We start from the raw sequence: 14880 nt of genomic DNA on the forward strand, positions 1-14880 counted from the left end.
TATCTATCCTATAAACTTAGTTCAGCTTTTGAAATAATGAATAATGAAATAATTTTACATATGTTGAATGGAGCTTTGAGCTTGGTTGGACGGGGCTTTGAGCAACCTGGTCTAGCGGAAGGTGTCCCTCCCCAGGGCAAGGGCTTGGAATTAGATGATCTTTAAGGTTCCTTTCAACTCATACCATTCTATGATTCTAAGTTATTTCAGTATTCAAAATCTGTATTTGAGCATTATTCAGAATAGCCAATTAAATAATTTTGGCATTGACTGTCATACTGTGCATGGTATATAATCAGAACCTACAGTTTTATGTACCCAACCCCCCCCCTAAAATTAGCTATAAGGCTGGAGTACAGAAAGAGAGCAAAATGTATACAATTTTGATGTCTTGTAGCATTTACTACAAAGAGGTGACCAAATTCTTAGGCATTTCTTTAGTATTTTTATGTGAAACTCATGCTTGGCTATGGTTTGACAGCCTACCAAAACAGCAATCTGATGACTATCTCTGGAGAGCAAATAGGCATAATCCCCAAATAACCAACTTTGCATATTCTTTTACCATGAGATGAAAGCATGACATGTGCTTAATCAGGAGGTTCAATCAGCAGTAATTATCCTTAACACATAGTTTCCTTTCTCCCTTTAGGTATTAGCATAGAGCCAAACAATTTCTGCATCACCAACTGGATGTTCAGTCATGTGCCTCTTTAGCTTACTGCATTACTAGATGAGGCAATTGCTGCTCGAGGGAATAGCATCCAGACAATTTCCATCAGTGTTGTCAGACATGCAAGATCATACAGCTTTTTTTTCCTCCCTTCACAACAGACACAAGAAATAGAGAATGAATCAGCACAATATAAATTCATTACTAGCCCTTAGAGTACTGGACTGCAAATGCAGTGCTTAAGTAGTTTCTTATGATGTCTATATTATTAACAAGGGCAAATCAAAAAAGATCACAAGAGAATAGCCAAAATACACTTCATAATGATTCTTTTATCTTGCCCTTCCATCTTTGTTAACATGACACCTGGATAAATACTACTTAGAAATATAACTTGCAAGATCTTACCGAGCTAGTATTTATTTTTATTTAGCACAGAGGTTTTACGTGGTGCACTACAAGTTTTTGAAAGAGATATGGATACAATATGGGGAATTAAAGGAGAAAGGCAATCTGAAAATTTAAGGGGATGAAACTCATGCAAATCTGGACATTTAAGGTATAATAATAATCAAATTTTGAACTACAAGCCTCTCAAGTTCAAATCTCTTAAAAATACCAACCAAGAAGCATTAACTGGTGTTAGCTGTTCAGCTGTAAAATCATAGAATTATAAAGGTTGGAAAAGACCTTGAAGATCATCTGGTTGAACCATCCTCCAACGACCAATATTACAGCCTTAGAGCTAAAAAATACATGTTTTAGTTGTTCAGAAACCACTGGATGTGTGACACCCACCACAACACAGACTCACACACACATACACGCACACACAAAAGGTTACTCATTAGGCTGAATTAATCTGTTTCTATTTTTTAAATATAATCGATTATTTTACAAAACCACTTGACTAGCATAAAAACAATTTTCTTCCAGAAAATAGCAAAGAAGAAATAGCAACTCTATTTGAAATCTTTAAATATCAAACTCAAGTTAAATGATTTGTTTGATTATGCTAACAAGAATGTTGCTCGATCACTAATTACAATCTTGTTGCTGAAACTGTGTTATCATATATATTAGAATTGTTGTATTTATCCATTTTGTTGGGTAATTAGTATTAAGTACAGCAACATATTGGGAAACAGCAATTTCAAATGCCAAAAACTGCTACACTAGCATTGTGGACAGTCCTTTGGAGATTTCAAGCAGTACTCTAAATGCAAATTTTGATGGACCATTAGTTTTCATTAATGATAGTTTGAGTATTTATGGAAGACAACTATGTACTGTACTCAGAACTGGGCAAATTGCCTAGATATATTTCATATATTAATGCTAATGTAATGAATGGTGTTACAGCAATTAGAAGACTGATGACTTGGAAAATTAAGGTGTATGTATTTGAAGTTTCCTGATCTAAGCAGCCCCTTTGATTTCACAATTACGTTCAGCAAAGTCACAGCTTCTACCATTTGAGTTACTAGAAATGGATTGTAGTGTTTTTTTCAAAACTTTATGTAGTGAAAAAGAAAAAAATAAAAGAGAAAAAAAAATCAAACAACCAATATATCAACTAACCATATGACATGAAGTAAATGTCAGCATAAATATATTTTAGTAATATGAACCAATATGTTCTGTCAAAATGAAATACTGTAATTGTTATTGTCGGTTTGTTTGTTTGGTAGTACACCTTGATGGCTGTATTATATACAGTTTGTGTTGAAAAGACATTGTTCTAATATCTGCATTCCTTTTTGGAGAAGCTAATATATATCTCCAATTTCGTTGCATTGCTGAATGAATTTCAATAGAATATTATGCACTCACAGAATCATTCACTATGTTCAGTTACTGTATTTTATGCTACTGAAGAATGACTAGGGAAATGCTACTACTTATCACCATAGAACATTTCCTTTGACGTTTCTACTATATCATATTCCAATTTTCTAATTAAGTGAGCTGGATTTTGTGATTTTGTGTAAACTGCTTCTGCGAGGACCTGATACAAAATCCAGCCAAATATCTCTCATGGAAGATTTCGACATCGTTTTCTTCTCAGCTACAACCTTACAGTAACTAATCAATACTTCTCTAGCAGTGTTCAATTTTTGATTTAGGGACATTCAAGGAAGACTACATCAATTTGGAAATACTTTAGATATTACTGCAAGCCCCGTTGTAATCAAAATCTTGCTGTATAATGACTCTGCTCATCAATCCAGAAATACATAAAGTTCTCACACAAGAGTAAATTTCCAGCCAGTTTCAGTTAGAGTTAAGGAACCATAATCACTAAGCAACTTTGAAGGCAGGAAATGAGACTTTATACAGAATGCCAAACACAGCTATGTAATTTGATTACACAGAGACAGCAGCTACCAGGAAAAGTGGCAAAATCAGATATGGAATATCGTATCTTAAACTCAATCAAATCTTAAGAGAAGTATAGAAAACGTTTTCTCATTTTCTTAATCTTGAAAAGAGTACCACTGTAGATTCTCTCACATGGAATATCCCAAGTTTTTGTAAAAGTAGATATATTTTATATCAACCTGTAAATGGTGTCTATAGTAGGTGTTAAAAATTATGCATGGAAATGCACATGATGAATTAGAAAAGCTTGTAAAAGACCACAAGAAATTTCACAGGAGTTGAACACAATAAAATGAATTGTCAGTACAGTGGCAGAAGAAAACTGCCATTGACCACATGTAAGACAATGAACAGTGGGAAGTACTGTACAAAGCATTAACATATATTTCTGAATAGTAATTTAATTAAAAAACAGCTGATGTTGCACTCACTGACTCACACAGAGGGAATGTGCTTTTGCAGAAGAAGTTTGGAGGAGCAGACCAGAAAATGTGACTTCATCATGGATTGATAGCAACATCTTTGTAATACAAAAAGGCAAGGGCAAAATTAATTTTTTATATGCCTAAGGGCAAGCAAAAACTAGTAATTTTGTATATATTCAAACATTTTGCTTTCAAATGGAATATAATTTTCATCTCTTATATATCATGCATCAAAAAAGAAGTGGCAAAGGCAGGAACCAGAAGACTAGGAATTCTGGAGCTTAGCGTATGGAAAATAAATGACTGACACTGTTGAGTAGAAAAACAATAAATACAAGATACAGAAAGATGTGAATTACATAACTTGTTTCCATTTCTCTCAAAGATAAACCTTGACACCAACTTTTTTGTTAACATGATTTTAAAGGATCTAATAGTCAGAAAATGTTAAACAGAGTCTGGAAAGGACAGTAAATATCTGAAACAGTAGCAGTTAGCTTCCAAACAGTTTACAGTGGTTAGTTACAAAAAAATTTCAGGAATGTAAACTATAAGAAAATCTCCTTAAATCTCCTGGAAATTGTCAAAAGACACGTTAGTTTTCTGAGCAAAAAGCTGGCCAGACAGTTGCCTTCTGTAAGAACCAGGGCTTTCTCAGATCACGTTACGGTCACTATGCAAGTAAAACCAACTCGCTCTGCCCTCACAATGAATTGAGGTTCCCTCCAATCTTTCCTGGTTTTAGCTGTTTAGAACAATAATATTTCTAACAATCAAAAACAACTGACCAATGTATTACGACCTGTCGAGACTACTCTACCACAAGTGTCTGAAAATACTGAACTCCATCTCTTCTTTCTGCCCCAGTGGAAACATAAATCAATGATACGACATGATATGATCATAACATAACATTAACAAAAAATTGAAGTTCTCCAAAATACTACTTTTATCTGGATAGGTACCAAATGCTGAAGACAGAAAAATGCAAAAGAAAGCAAAAGCCTACAGGACTCTAACACTGAGTGGAACCCAAATGCCAGAAAATGGTTAAGAGTTTTGGCACACGTCATGTCTATTTTCATTTTAGTTGCTAAATGTCAACTGTCCCCCCCCGCCTCCCCCCCAAAAAATGAAGAAATATTCCAGTTCATGTTGTGGTTTAAATATTTACCACATTTCTAGATAAAAGCAGTGAGGAAAATTCATGAAACAGACCAAAAATGATGCAATAAACACACAGTTACTGCAACTCTCCTGCTAAAACTTTCTATTAAAATTGTAAGCTAACAGATCAATGGGGGTACTAAATTTTCACATACTATCATATTAAATCTTACATTATAACAAATTATTCATTCTTCTTTATTTATCTCTCAGTAGTTATTATTGCTTATCATTTATTGATCTCTTGTTTCATTTTGTACTGTTTTCTGCTCTGACTTGTTTTACACACAAAAATGCCTGAATATAAGAAGCTGATGTAAAGCTACTATCACTTCAAGAAAATAGATGGCATCTTTGTTGCTACAGTATGTTCCACAACATAAAAACACACAGGAGAAACGAATACAGAAATCTTTCATGTTTTTCAGTCAGAGCATGCAATACTGTATCAATAAAAACAATACTGTATCAATACAATCATACTGAAATGTCATAGTGCAGTTTATCAAAACTATGGCTCCTAAATAAAGACAAAACAAAAAAGCAGAACAAACAGAAAAAAGTAAACGCATCTTGTGTTTATCAATTTTGAGTAGGAAGGTTTGTCATCACCCACAAAAACAAGGTATCACAAACTAGTGATATTATATGCATATATGTTTAAAAACTAAGCCATAGAAGTTCTTGCCTTTCCACACCGGCAAAAAATCTACTTTAATACAAACATGAATGAAACACTCCTCTTTAAATGATAGCTGTAAACTCTTTATTCTATATCCCAAATGGATCATCACTGCTGTAGTTTCTGTAAATCACAGATAAACACGATACCCTATATGTTTCAGTGACAGTATTGGACAAATATTCTTTACAACATTTCATATTAAAGATCTTCAACAGTTCCCTGAAGTAAAGGTCATCCATTCATTCAATTCCGAGTCACAATCAAATCAATGAAAGACAATTTTTCCATATTAACATTCATGACTCCTTCTGACACAAAACTTGCTTTTGTTTATGAATGCATATATAAAAGCATCCCCTCTCTAACTGATTTTGACAGCATTTACAGCTCAATACTGGCCAAATAGTTTCACAATAAAACTCTAAGCAGCTTTTACTTTAAAATATAACAACTTACACTGTGTGTATAAAGTCTTTGAGGTTCATTTGAAGTAATTTTCAAAAGCACACCAGCTATATGTGCACTATACAGTTAATCAATCAAATAAAATACATTTTAAAAGAGACTGGTAGTTGATGAGTCAACTATACCAACAAAAATCTAGTTATCAACAAAACTTATGTGTGGAAAATCCAAGATAAATATAAATTATGTTGAATTAAACCAGAATAAAGGTGAGAAAAGCATTTAGAAGAAAATAAAACACTAGTTCTGAGTTAAACTGTAATTTCTTAACACACTGTACCCTAGAAAGGGCAAGAGATGAAGGTACATATAAGAAACATTTGAATCGACAAAGCTATATTCTCGTAATATTCAGCATTCTCCAACTTAAAGACTCTACTTAATAATTTTTACTTATGTTACCTCTCTTCTTCTGTGTTTTTTTTTTTTTAATGTTTAAAAATATTTAAATTATCCCAATATTTCTAAAGTGCAATGTATAAAAAAGAAAAAAATCGATTGAATACAAAGAATATTAGCAGACATCTGAAAATCCAACTCATCTATTTATGAAAATGTTTCATCATTCTCTTGGTTTTCTCACAAAACCAAGTCTCACTTTTGCTGTATGCATTATCTACAGTAAAACAATAACTTTTACAAGTTTTTGACAGTTCATAATTAATTAGCTTCCAATTGTTTGAAAATTATTGCTATTACAACTGTACTTACCCATAATGGTTAAAGCCGTGGCTTTTGGTAAGTCTTCTTTCATGGACTCTATTATTTCAAGATTACCACCATCCAAGTTGCATCTATTTATGGTTCCGTTTCCTGAACTGATCCAGTAAAGTTTGTTCTCCATATAATCTATTGATAAACCTGTAATTAACATATACAATTTTAACTGTCGTTTGGATACCTAATATACATTTAGCATTAAGCTGTTTTTACAACAAAAATGTGTTCAAGAAAAAAGTATATTTACATAAAATTGTTATCTATCCACTCAAACTTTAAAAAACAAATCAAGAAAACCAAATAAGCTCAGACATTTTTAGTGAAAACAACATGCTTCTTGAAATATTTCTGCCTTTATTTCTCCAAACATCTACAGAAGTCAATCAGCGACTGACTGATGAAAGTATCATCTGGCAGAGAGCTACTTGAAGGAACTGAGGTCCTAAGAGATGTCATTAGCTACTAGCCAGAACTAGTCATTAACTACAACCAGAAGCCAACATTTTTATTCTAAAATTATGATTATATATTCTTAAAAACAATCTTTTTGTGTGTGTGTTTAAGAACTAAGAAGAGTGTTCTCTCCATAAATGGATAGTCTTCTGCTTAGAATGCTGACAAAGATTAAAAGTACCAAAACATAATAACAGTACTCAATAAATTTATAGTACTAATTTTAATTTCATTTCATAGTAAACTGACTTCATGATCAGCTCTTTGGAATTAGAAGCAAGAGAATTTAGAAATAAAAATATTTGCAGAATAGTCTACTAAGTAAACTAAGCATATAATATTCTGGAAGAAAGAGAAAAGAACTAAAAGACAATATATTTCAGACTTCTCAAATCCTTTAAAACTGTTGAAGAAATTGCAGCAAGAGATTTTCCACAGTGAAATATACTTGGCATGGTGACAATACATGCCATAATAATTTGCTTTGGTATTAGACTTTTCCCAGAACTCATATTAGGCAGCAGATGATTGCCAGAAAATACTGTATTTCACTACAAAGGTCAGCTTCTAGAAGGTGCAAAATACTCTCCTTCCATCCTGTAATCTGCTTCTCTGTAGAAAGCCAGGTATATTTTAAAAATTCTGACAGGAGAAAGCAGTGCCATGTGCTGCAGTACTTAAGAGTTTGCATCATGACACTACTTCTTTTACGCACAGCTGACATATTAGGCCAAAAGGTGTCCACTTTGCAAGCTTTTGAAATGTAGTCTTCCATTTCCTTTACAGTTACTGATATTTGTTCCGCTCTCTGCAAGTGTATCACCCAGAGGAAAAACAACAAAAGCTAAAGAAAGGATACGGAGTATTGCTTCAGCAGACTGATCTTGCAACATCTATTTGCACAGAAGTGATTCCCAGCTGGTACAATAAGCACTGATCAAAGTGAAAGGGTAGTACTTGGAGACACCTGCAGTACTTGGGAAACTTTCCTGAGAATCTGGATGAACCTTGCCATGGAGTTACAAGGGTAACACACAAATATTAAGGTTTCCTTACTATATGGATAGAATTTGCTATTCCCAAGAAGTCCTGACTACTACCAGACAACTGCTCACTGATTTCATGCAGGCAGGTCTATTAATGGGGTTGCTATGAATGTTATCTATACAGCAATTACAATGTTATGTTGCCAGGTTTTCTGCTATTTCAGTTATGAAAGTAATATTTCTACGCATGGGTATACCAAAACATGGCATCACCTGACAGAAGTAACAGTCCCATCACCTTCTACCCAAGTCTATCACAGCTTGTCTTCTTGGAACACTTTCCTGTAGTGTTATACCAGCTATTATTTACCTTTCTGAAAATGTATTATTTCTAATGTAAGCAGAGCATGCTTATTTATATTTTTCATGATTTTTTTTTTTCCCTAACAAAACCAGGTGATTTTCTTGCTATATGTGCCACAGACCTTCAGGATATATTCTAGTATGGGTGACAGGCTTACACCCTATATCAAGGCTGTTAAAGTCAACCTGATCATTTGGACTGTAGAAAAGAAATATTTATACTGACTCTGTAAGCAACTACCAGATGGCAATACTATGTCCCCATTAGAACACTGACTTCGAAGCACTTGTCCTTAACTGACTACCAAGGCATATCTGTCTCTTATTAATACTACACATTTTGCTTTTCAGAAAACTGAGATGAAAGGAAGACAAGGCCCATCTATCCATTGAAGACCAAGTATTACAAACTCAGAGTGCTTCAAAGAGCCTAGAATCATCAGCTAGATGAAAACTGCTACTATTCTTAACAGTGAGCTCATACATCTATTTTGAGTAAATGATGTAAAAGAAAACAAACTGCAATATCCTGAAAGAACTGTCATAGCGGTGACCTGCTCTTACATGTATCTTTACTGCACATAGACCTAATCTGGTACAATTAATAACCTGAAGCCTTCTCCAATTCCTCCTTCCAACACAACATTAAGCAGCAAATGAATGGACTGAAGATCAGGTCTTGGTGATCAGGTCTAAAATTAAACTATACAGTTAAAATTAAGTCAGAAAAATAATTACACAAATGGTATCCTCCTCACAAATAAGAAAGATCAAAATAATTTAGTATTATAAAAGGTATCATTTATGTGTTAGTTAAAATACAGGTATATTATCAAGAATCATTGAAATAAAAGATTTAAAAAATTCTCCAGAGAGTGTAATCTCTTATTTTCTTAGTGGCTTAAGAAAGATTTTTTTAACTGTTTGTGGCTTGCTCGCTTTCATGTATAAATACTTGTGTGTCTAAAATTTGGAAATTTCTGCACACACATATTTAATTAAAAACAAAATAAATAAATAATTTTAAGATTACATTTCAAGTGCCAGTCTCAAAAAGATTTTTGGTTCAAATCTGCACGATTTTGTTTGCAGACTATATATAAAGAAAAGGAAGGACAAGTTCACAAGTGATATTCAAATAGTCAGCCAACAAAATGAAACAGTATCAGTTACAAGAGCAAATGGGTCTGTACTAGACCAAAATGGAAACTAAGCTTATTTAGAGTGAAGGACAGACCTCTGCTTTAACAAACAAACAAAAACCCCATAGCCTATAACTATGGAGTCCCTTTAATATAGCTCAGAGTGTGATTCAGTATGTTTTTAAATATTATTTATCCAAGATATTCCCATACTTAATATGAATACAATATTCCATAATTTAATAATACCTGTTTCCTTAAAAGCAATCCAGTGGAAGCATGCTTTTTATTTTTAGAGCTTTATAAAAATTCCTTAACTGATGATAAGTTCAAGACACCCATAATCAAATGATCTGCCTCAGAAAGTACGAAGCTAAATATAGCAATAAATCTGAATCCCTAAGAAAGTAATTTAATGGAACTCCATTGACTAGTTCTTTTTTCAACTGATCTATATATGTCAGTATTTGAGGCTTTTAGAACTGAAAAATGGACTATTAAGTTCTAACTAGCATCTTAAGACAAAAGTAAGAGACAAAATTTGTCTTTGTAAGATTATCGGTTTCCAAAATATTTAACCTACACAATCTTGGTGTTCATACAGAATATTTTAACTGAAATCACCTCCTTCTTTCAAAACCAAACTCAAACTGAGAAAAAAAAAATGGTGTCAAGCCAACTGAAGAAAACATAAATGTTCAGGACATCTTAATAAGCCGTATATTTTTCAATAATCCACTCATGAATTCACTTATTAGCTCATTCACCTCATTCTCCAAATACTCCAAATTAGCACTACATGAGCTGGAGTATTCCTTATAGAAAAATACAGTTTCTTGTCTTGAAATGAAATGCTACTTTGGATCTTCAGCAGTTTTTTTCTTGTTCTTAGTATGGAATGTCTTATGCTAATGATAATAATTTAAGCTAGTAAAATGGGTATTTTGCTCATGTATGGGTGTGTAGAGTACAATGTTGGAAATTTAACACTTGTTTTATCTACAAAACAGTGTATTGATTTTTCATCAGATATACAACAGAATCTCTTTTCACGTTCATCCTGACTGACAATAGAACTGAGCCAAGATGTCTACCAATTATGAAGTATTTCAGCAACTGACAGGTGCAAACTTTACTTTCGCTTTACATACATATACACATACACAATTTACTTACTACATGCTTTATGACTTATCACACTTTCAGACAGGCAAGAAGAAGGGAGAAACAACTAAATCTCTTTGGTATCCTTTGTCTCACTATTATGAAGAAGAACCTTCAATCTGGAATATAACCTATTTGAGTAACTCAGATCTCAAAGGTGTTAAATTAATCTAATAATACAGAAAAAAAAAATCTCACTTGCAGCTCTGTGGTAAAGTAAAAAGCTTATGTCACAATCCTCAGTCCTACAGGCTTACAGAAATGTTTAACTGTATGAATAGTCCATCTCGTACCACTGAGACTCTACATCCATGAAGAAAAATGTCACAAAACCCACATGGATTTGCACATGCAGCCTTTGACCGTACCGATATATTTACAGAAAAAAATGAGTACTTACCACTCTACCATGCATTTGGTTCAGTGGCTTTACTGCTACTCAGAACAAACTCAATGACAGAAACCATAAGGACTGCAATTTAGGACCTTGTGACCTATGATCACAGGATATTCAGTGCAATAAGTTGCACACAGCCTTACTTCTTAATATTGCCCAAATATTATTATATGAGTTTATGCTTCACCTCAAAATTAGTGGCGTTACCACTCTTTTCCTCCAAATAAACAGACAACTGTTTTTTCAGGTGGATAGAAATAAAATCAAAATCAAAAATAAAACAGTTGCCAAACATTTTCTATAAAATTATTTGAATGTATTGTCTAAAATGCATGTTGTGTTTGCTCTAACATCAATTTTATTTCATTCATTTTTTTTGCTTCTGCAAGTTTAATACATTCAGTTATCAAAAGCCATAAATTCTTTAAAACATAAACAGTTTATTGATGGGCTTTTAATCTGGCAAAGGTAATTGAGATAACTACTTTAACTCCTTAAAAAAAAAAAAATCACAGAAAGAAAGGAATCTGAACAACAACAACAACAAACCTAGTACACATAGAGAATATATAATATTCAAGAAAGTGCTCCAATTTACTGCCAACTATATTAATTCACAAATATTAAAAATGAGGTTAAGTCATATGAAATGCATGCTCCAATTTATCCTCTCTATACATAAAAAAAAAAAAAAAGAGCCAAATTATCTTTTCATCGTGTAGCTGGGATTCTGTTGAGGAAAGTTCCAAATTTCCACCAGTCAAAGAATGCTCTCGCATTGATTAAATTGATTAAATTAATTAAAACCCCACTCTGCACTTTTTTTTATCCATGTCCTAAAGTAGAGAGATGCAGGTGGGTTCTACTTCACCTTTGGTCCACATAACTAAGAGTACACTTAACGCATTACAATAGATTTCAACTCAATTAGAATGGGCCAAAAATACCTTAAATGGTGAAACACAAAAATACATTAGTGTTTTCCATGTCTTTATGCACGTTCTTATCACTTTTAGAAAGTACATGAAAAACATGGTATATTAACCAGGATTTCAAAATAATGTTTGTATTAAAGTACCATTGAATAAAAAAAGAAACAGCAAAAATGGTATTTACCGACAGGATCTTTTTGATTCTGAAAGAGAATTTTGCTGTTGCTGCCATCCATGTTTGCCATGTTAATTGTGTTTCCATCGGTCCAATACAGCTTACTTAAGAAGAAAATAAACATATTGAAAACATTGCCTTGTGTACACAACATTTTTAATGCACCAGAAGTGAAAACATGTTCATAAATTTAGAAGTAGGCGAAATATACAAATAGCAATTACATGATTTAATTAATACGAAGCTTTAGTAGAGAAACATTATTCAATTAAGAAATTCTTAGAAAAGTCTTTCAAACGGATACATTTAGTTCAAGTTTGAAAGACAACAAAATGGGCAAACAAAATCTGAATGAAGAAGAAATCATCTGATGAGCTTTACAACAGTTTATTTATTAAAACCACAGATATCTTACCCTTTTACTGGGTGAACTGCAAGACACTGAGGTTTATCAATTCCATGGATGATCGAGGTTTTCAAGGAACCATCTAAATGTGCCACATTAATTTGTGTTTCATCAAATTCTGAGCTAATCCAGTATAAATTACGTGATATCCAATCTACTGCAAGACCTCTGATACTCTGAGTATCTGCAAAAATTAGAAGCAGTTGTTCTTTTGATTTTCTTTCTAGACTATTCTCAGTCTTTGAGGGAAAACAAACAAAGAAACAAACAAAAACAAGCAAACTTTATTCTACAATTTTTTAAACAAATTTATGCAATATTCTGAGATGTATTTGTAAACTGGTTATCAAGAACGAATAATCATGTTTCTTCCTTACACATCTGAATAAGTACCATGGAATTTGCATTAAGGATTTGGGAAATCCTCCTTAAAAAGTTCTAAAAAAATAACATAAAACCTATTGTTCAAAAATAATAATCAGACAGACTCTTCATTTTCATAGTGCATTCCTCTATTTAAGAAAGCATTTATTACTCAGTGAGCTATTAAAAAGTGTTTTTTTGAAAAGATGATAATGTGGAATGAGTTAGCTTTGACTAGGTAGTTTAAAGATCACATTTAATAGCCATAAAATTACTTGTGAAATAAGAAAAAGGTTCATGTTTGTGTAGTCGCAAGTCATACTTAACATGTAGAATACTAAGAAGCTTTCTAAAACAAAGCAATACTGAAGTTTAAAAGTCTACTTTCTTTATCACTGAGCAGGTTCACTATATAATATGTAAATGGTTCAACAGCACATAAATAGTTAGGTAGCTACAGCACTGAAGAAGGTTTTTGAGTTCTGGAGCTGATAACTAATGTTGCTTTGAAGATGCCAACTTAACTTCCTCCTTAGGCTTTGAAAAGGAAGGATGTTATGCAGCTGTTTATAACAAACACCCTAATCCTAAACCAAAGCAGCAAGAAATCTACTTGTATTCACTGATTAAGGTTTAAAGTGTAATTTATCAAGAACCACTGGAGGAAACTACTATTCTTACTGTAGGTATGACACTGGATATGAACTTCAAAATAAAGACAAATGAGAAAGAGAGATAATTTCTGAAACAATGTATTTTAAAGTTTATGCAGCCCAGCACAGATAGCTCTATCCAGAGTCTATCACAAATATTTTTTATTAAATATGCAAGACTTTTCATGGGAGGTCAATGACTAACAAGAATAGGCACTGCAGCAGTTAGAAAAAGCATGCCTACTAGAAGGAATCAAGCTCTGATGGCAGCCAGTACAAGTTGAGCTAGCAAAATATGAGTGAGATATGATTAATTACATAGCTTCACAAGTCTCTTTGCATATGAAAGCCTTCGTTAACAATATATTGATTAACAATGGTAACATATGTTAATATCTACCTTAAATGGCGGGAATTAATACCAAGGTAGCAAAGTGATATTCTGCCTAGGCTTAGCAGTGGTTCATGATGCATCTTTGTAGGTGAGGAAGGAGGCCAAGGGTGATTTCATTATAGTTCATAGTTTGTACACTATCTCTTCAGCAATTTAACTTGGTTACTTTCACTGACAGAATTATAGCCACTGACAAACTAACATGGCTGTTAGTTTGGCTTGGCCTGCATATATGTAAGGTCAAATGGTTATTGTGCATAAGAAAGTTTGCCAGCTTTCAAGAATGCATGAAAGGACACTGAAAATACAGCCTTGACCCACTTTAAACTGTTCCCTTGCCTCTTTTTTCTTTTTTTTTTCTTTTTTTTTTTTTCTTTTGGTTGGAAGAACTAGAAAAACAAGGATTTCATCCTCTTAAAATGATTAAAGTATGACTTCAGCATCCTTGTGACATTGGTATGAGACTTCATCCAATGGGAATCCTACTACTATATGCCTATAAAGCTTCTTAATTTTTTATGACAAGTATAAAAATGTAACTGTTAGTGAATGAGATCATTTACACAAAATAAGTACTCCTTATAATGTCTGGATACATCAGAACATGATAATTTTGCAAATCATTTTATCTAGTCTGCGACAGAAGCTAACATCAACTAAAAAAAAGATAAAATTATGAAATAATGCTAAATATTAATAATAAATATTATGATAACGATAAACAGAAACACATGGTGAGTCAGTTTCATTAAACTTCATGAAGTTTTTTGATGAGTTTCTTAATTTTTCACTGTATATTTTATACAGTAAACAATGGTGTAATTCTACTACAATTTAAAACCAAACCAAACCAACCAACCAAAAAAAATTCTCTTTTAGGCACCTCAGTTCATGATGTAGAGAAGAACTTCAAGAGACACTATAAAACTCATTCT

At 32.8% G+C, this 14880-nt stretch overlaps 1 protein-coding gene across 12 annotated transcripts in view; it reads right to left on the reverse strand.

Annotated features, from left to right (window-relative positions):
• The window catches only part of LRP1B (LDL receptor related protein 1B), a 553237-nt gene that overhangs the window by 176711 nt on the left and 361646 nt on the right, over positions 1-14880 (reverse strand). For all 12 annotated transcript variants that reach the window (XM_080600673.1, XM_080600668.1, XM_080600675.1 and 9 more), the window contains 3 exons: positions 12545-12719; positions 12139-12233; positions 6509-6658 (listed from right to left, as the gene is read on the reverse strand). In XM_080600673.1, the coding sequence (XP_080456799.1) occupies positions 6509-6658; positions 12139-12233; positions 12545-12719 (420 nt within the window). The remainder of the gene's footprint in view (positions 1-6508; positions 6659-12138; positions 12234-12544; positions 12720-14880) is intronic.

This window comes from Anser brachyrhynchus, assembly GCF_964034855.1.
Source record: "Anser brachyrhynchus genome assembly, chromosome: 7".
NCBI lineage: Eukaryota > Metazoa > Chordata > Aves > Anseriformes > Anatidae > Anser > Anser brachyrhynchus.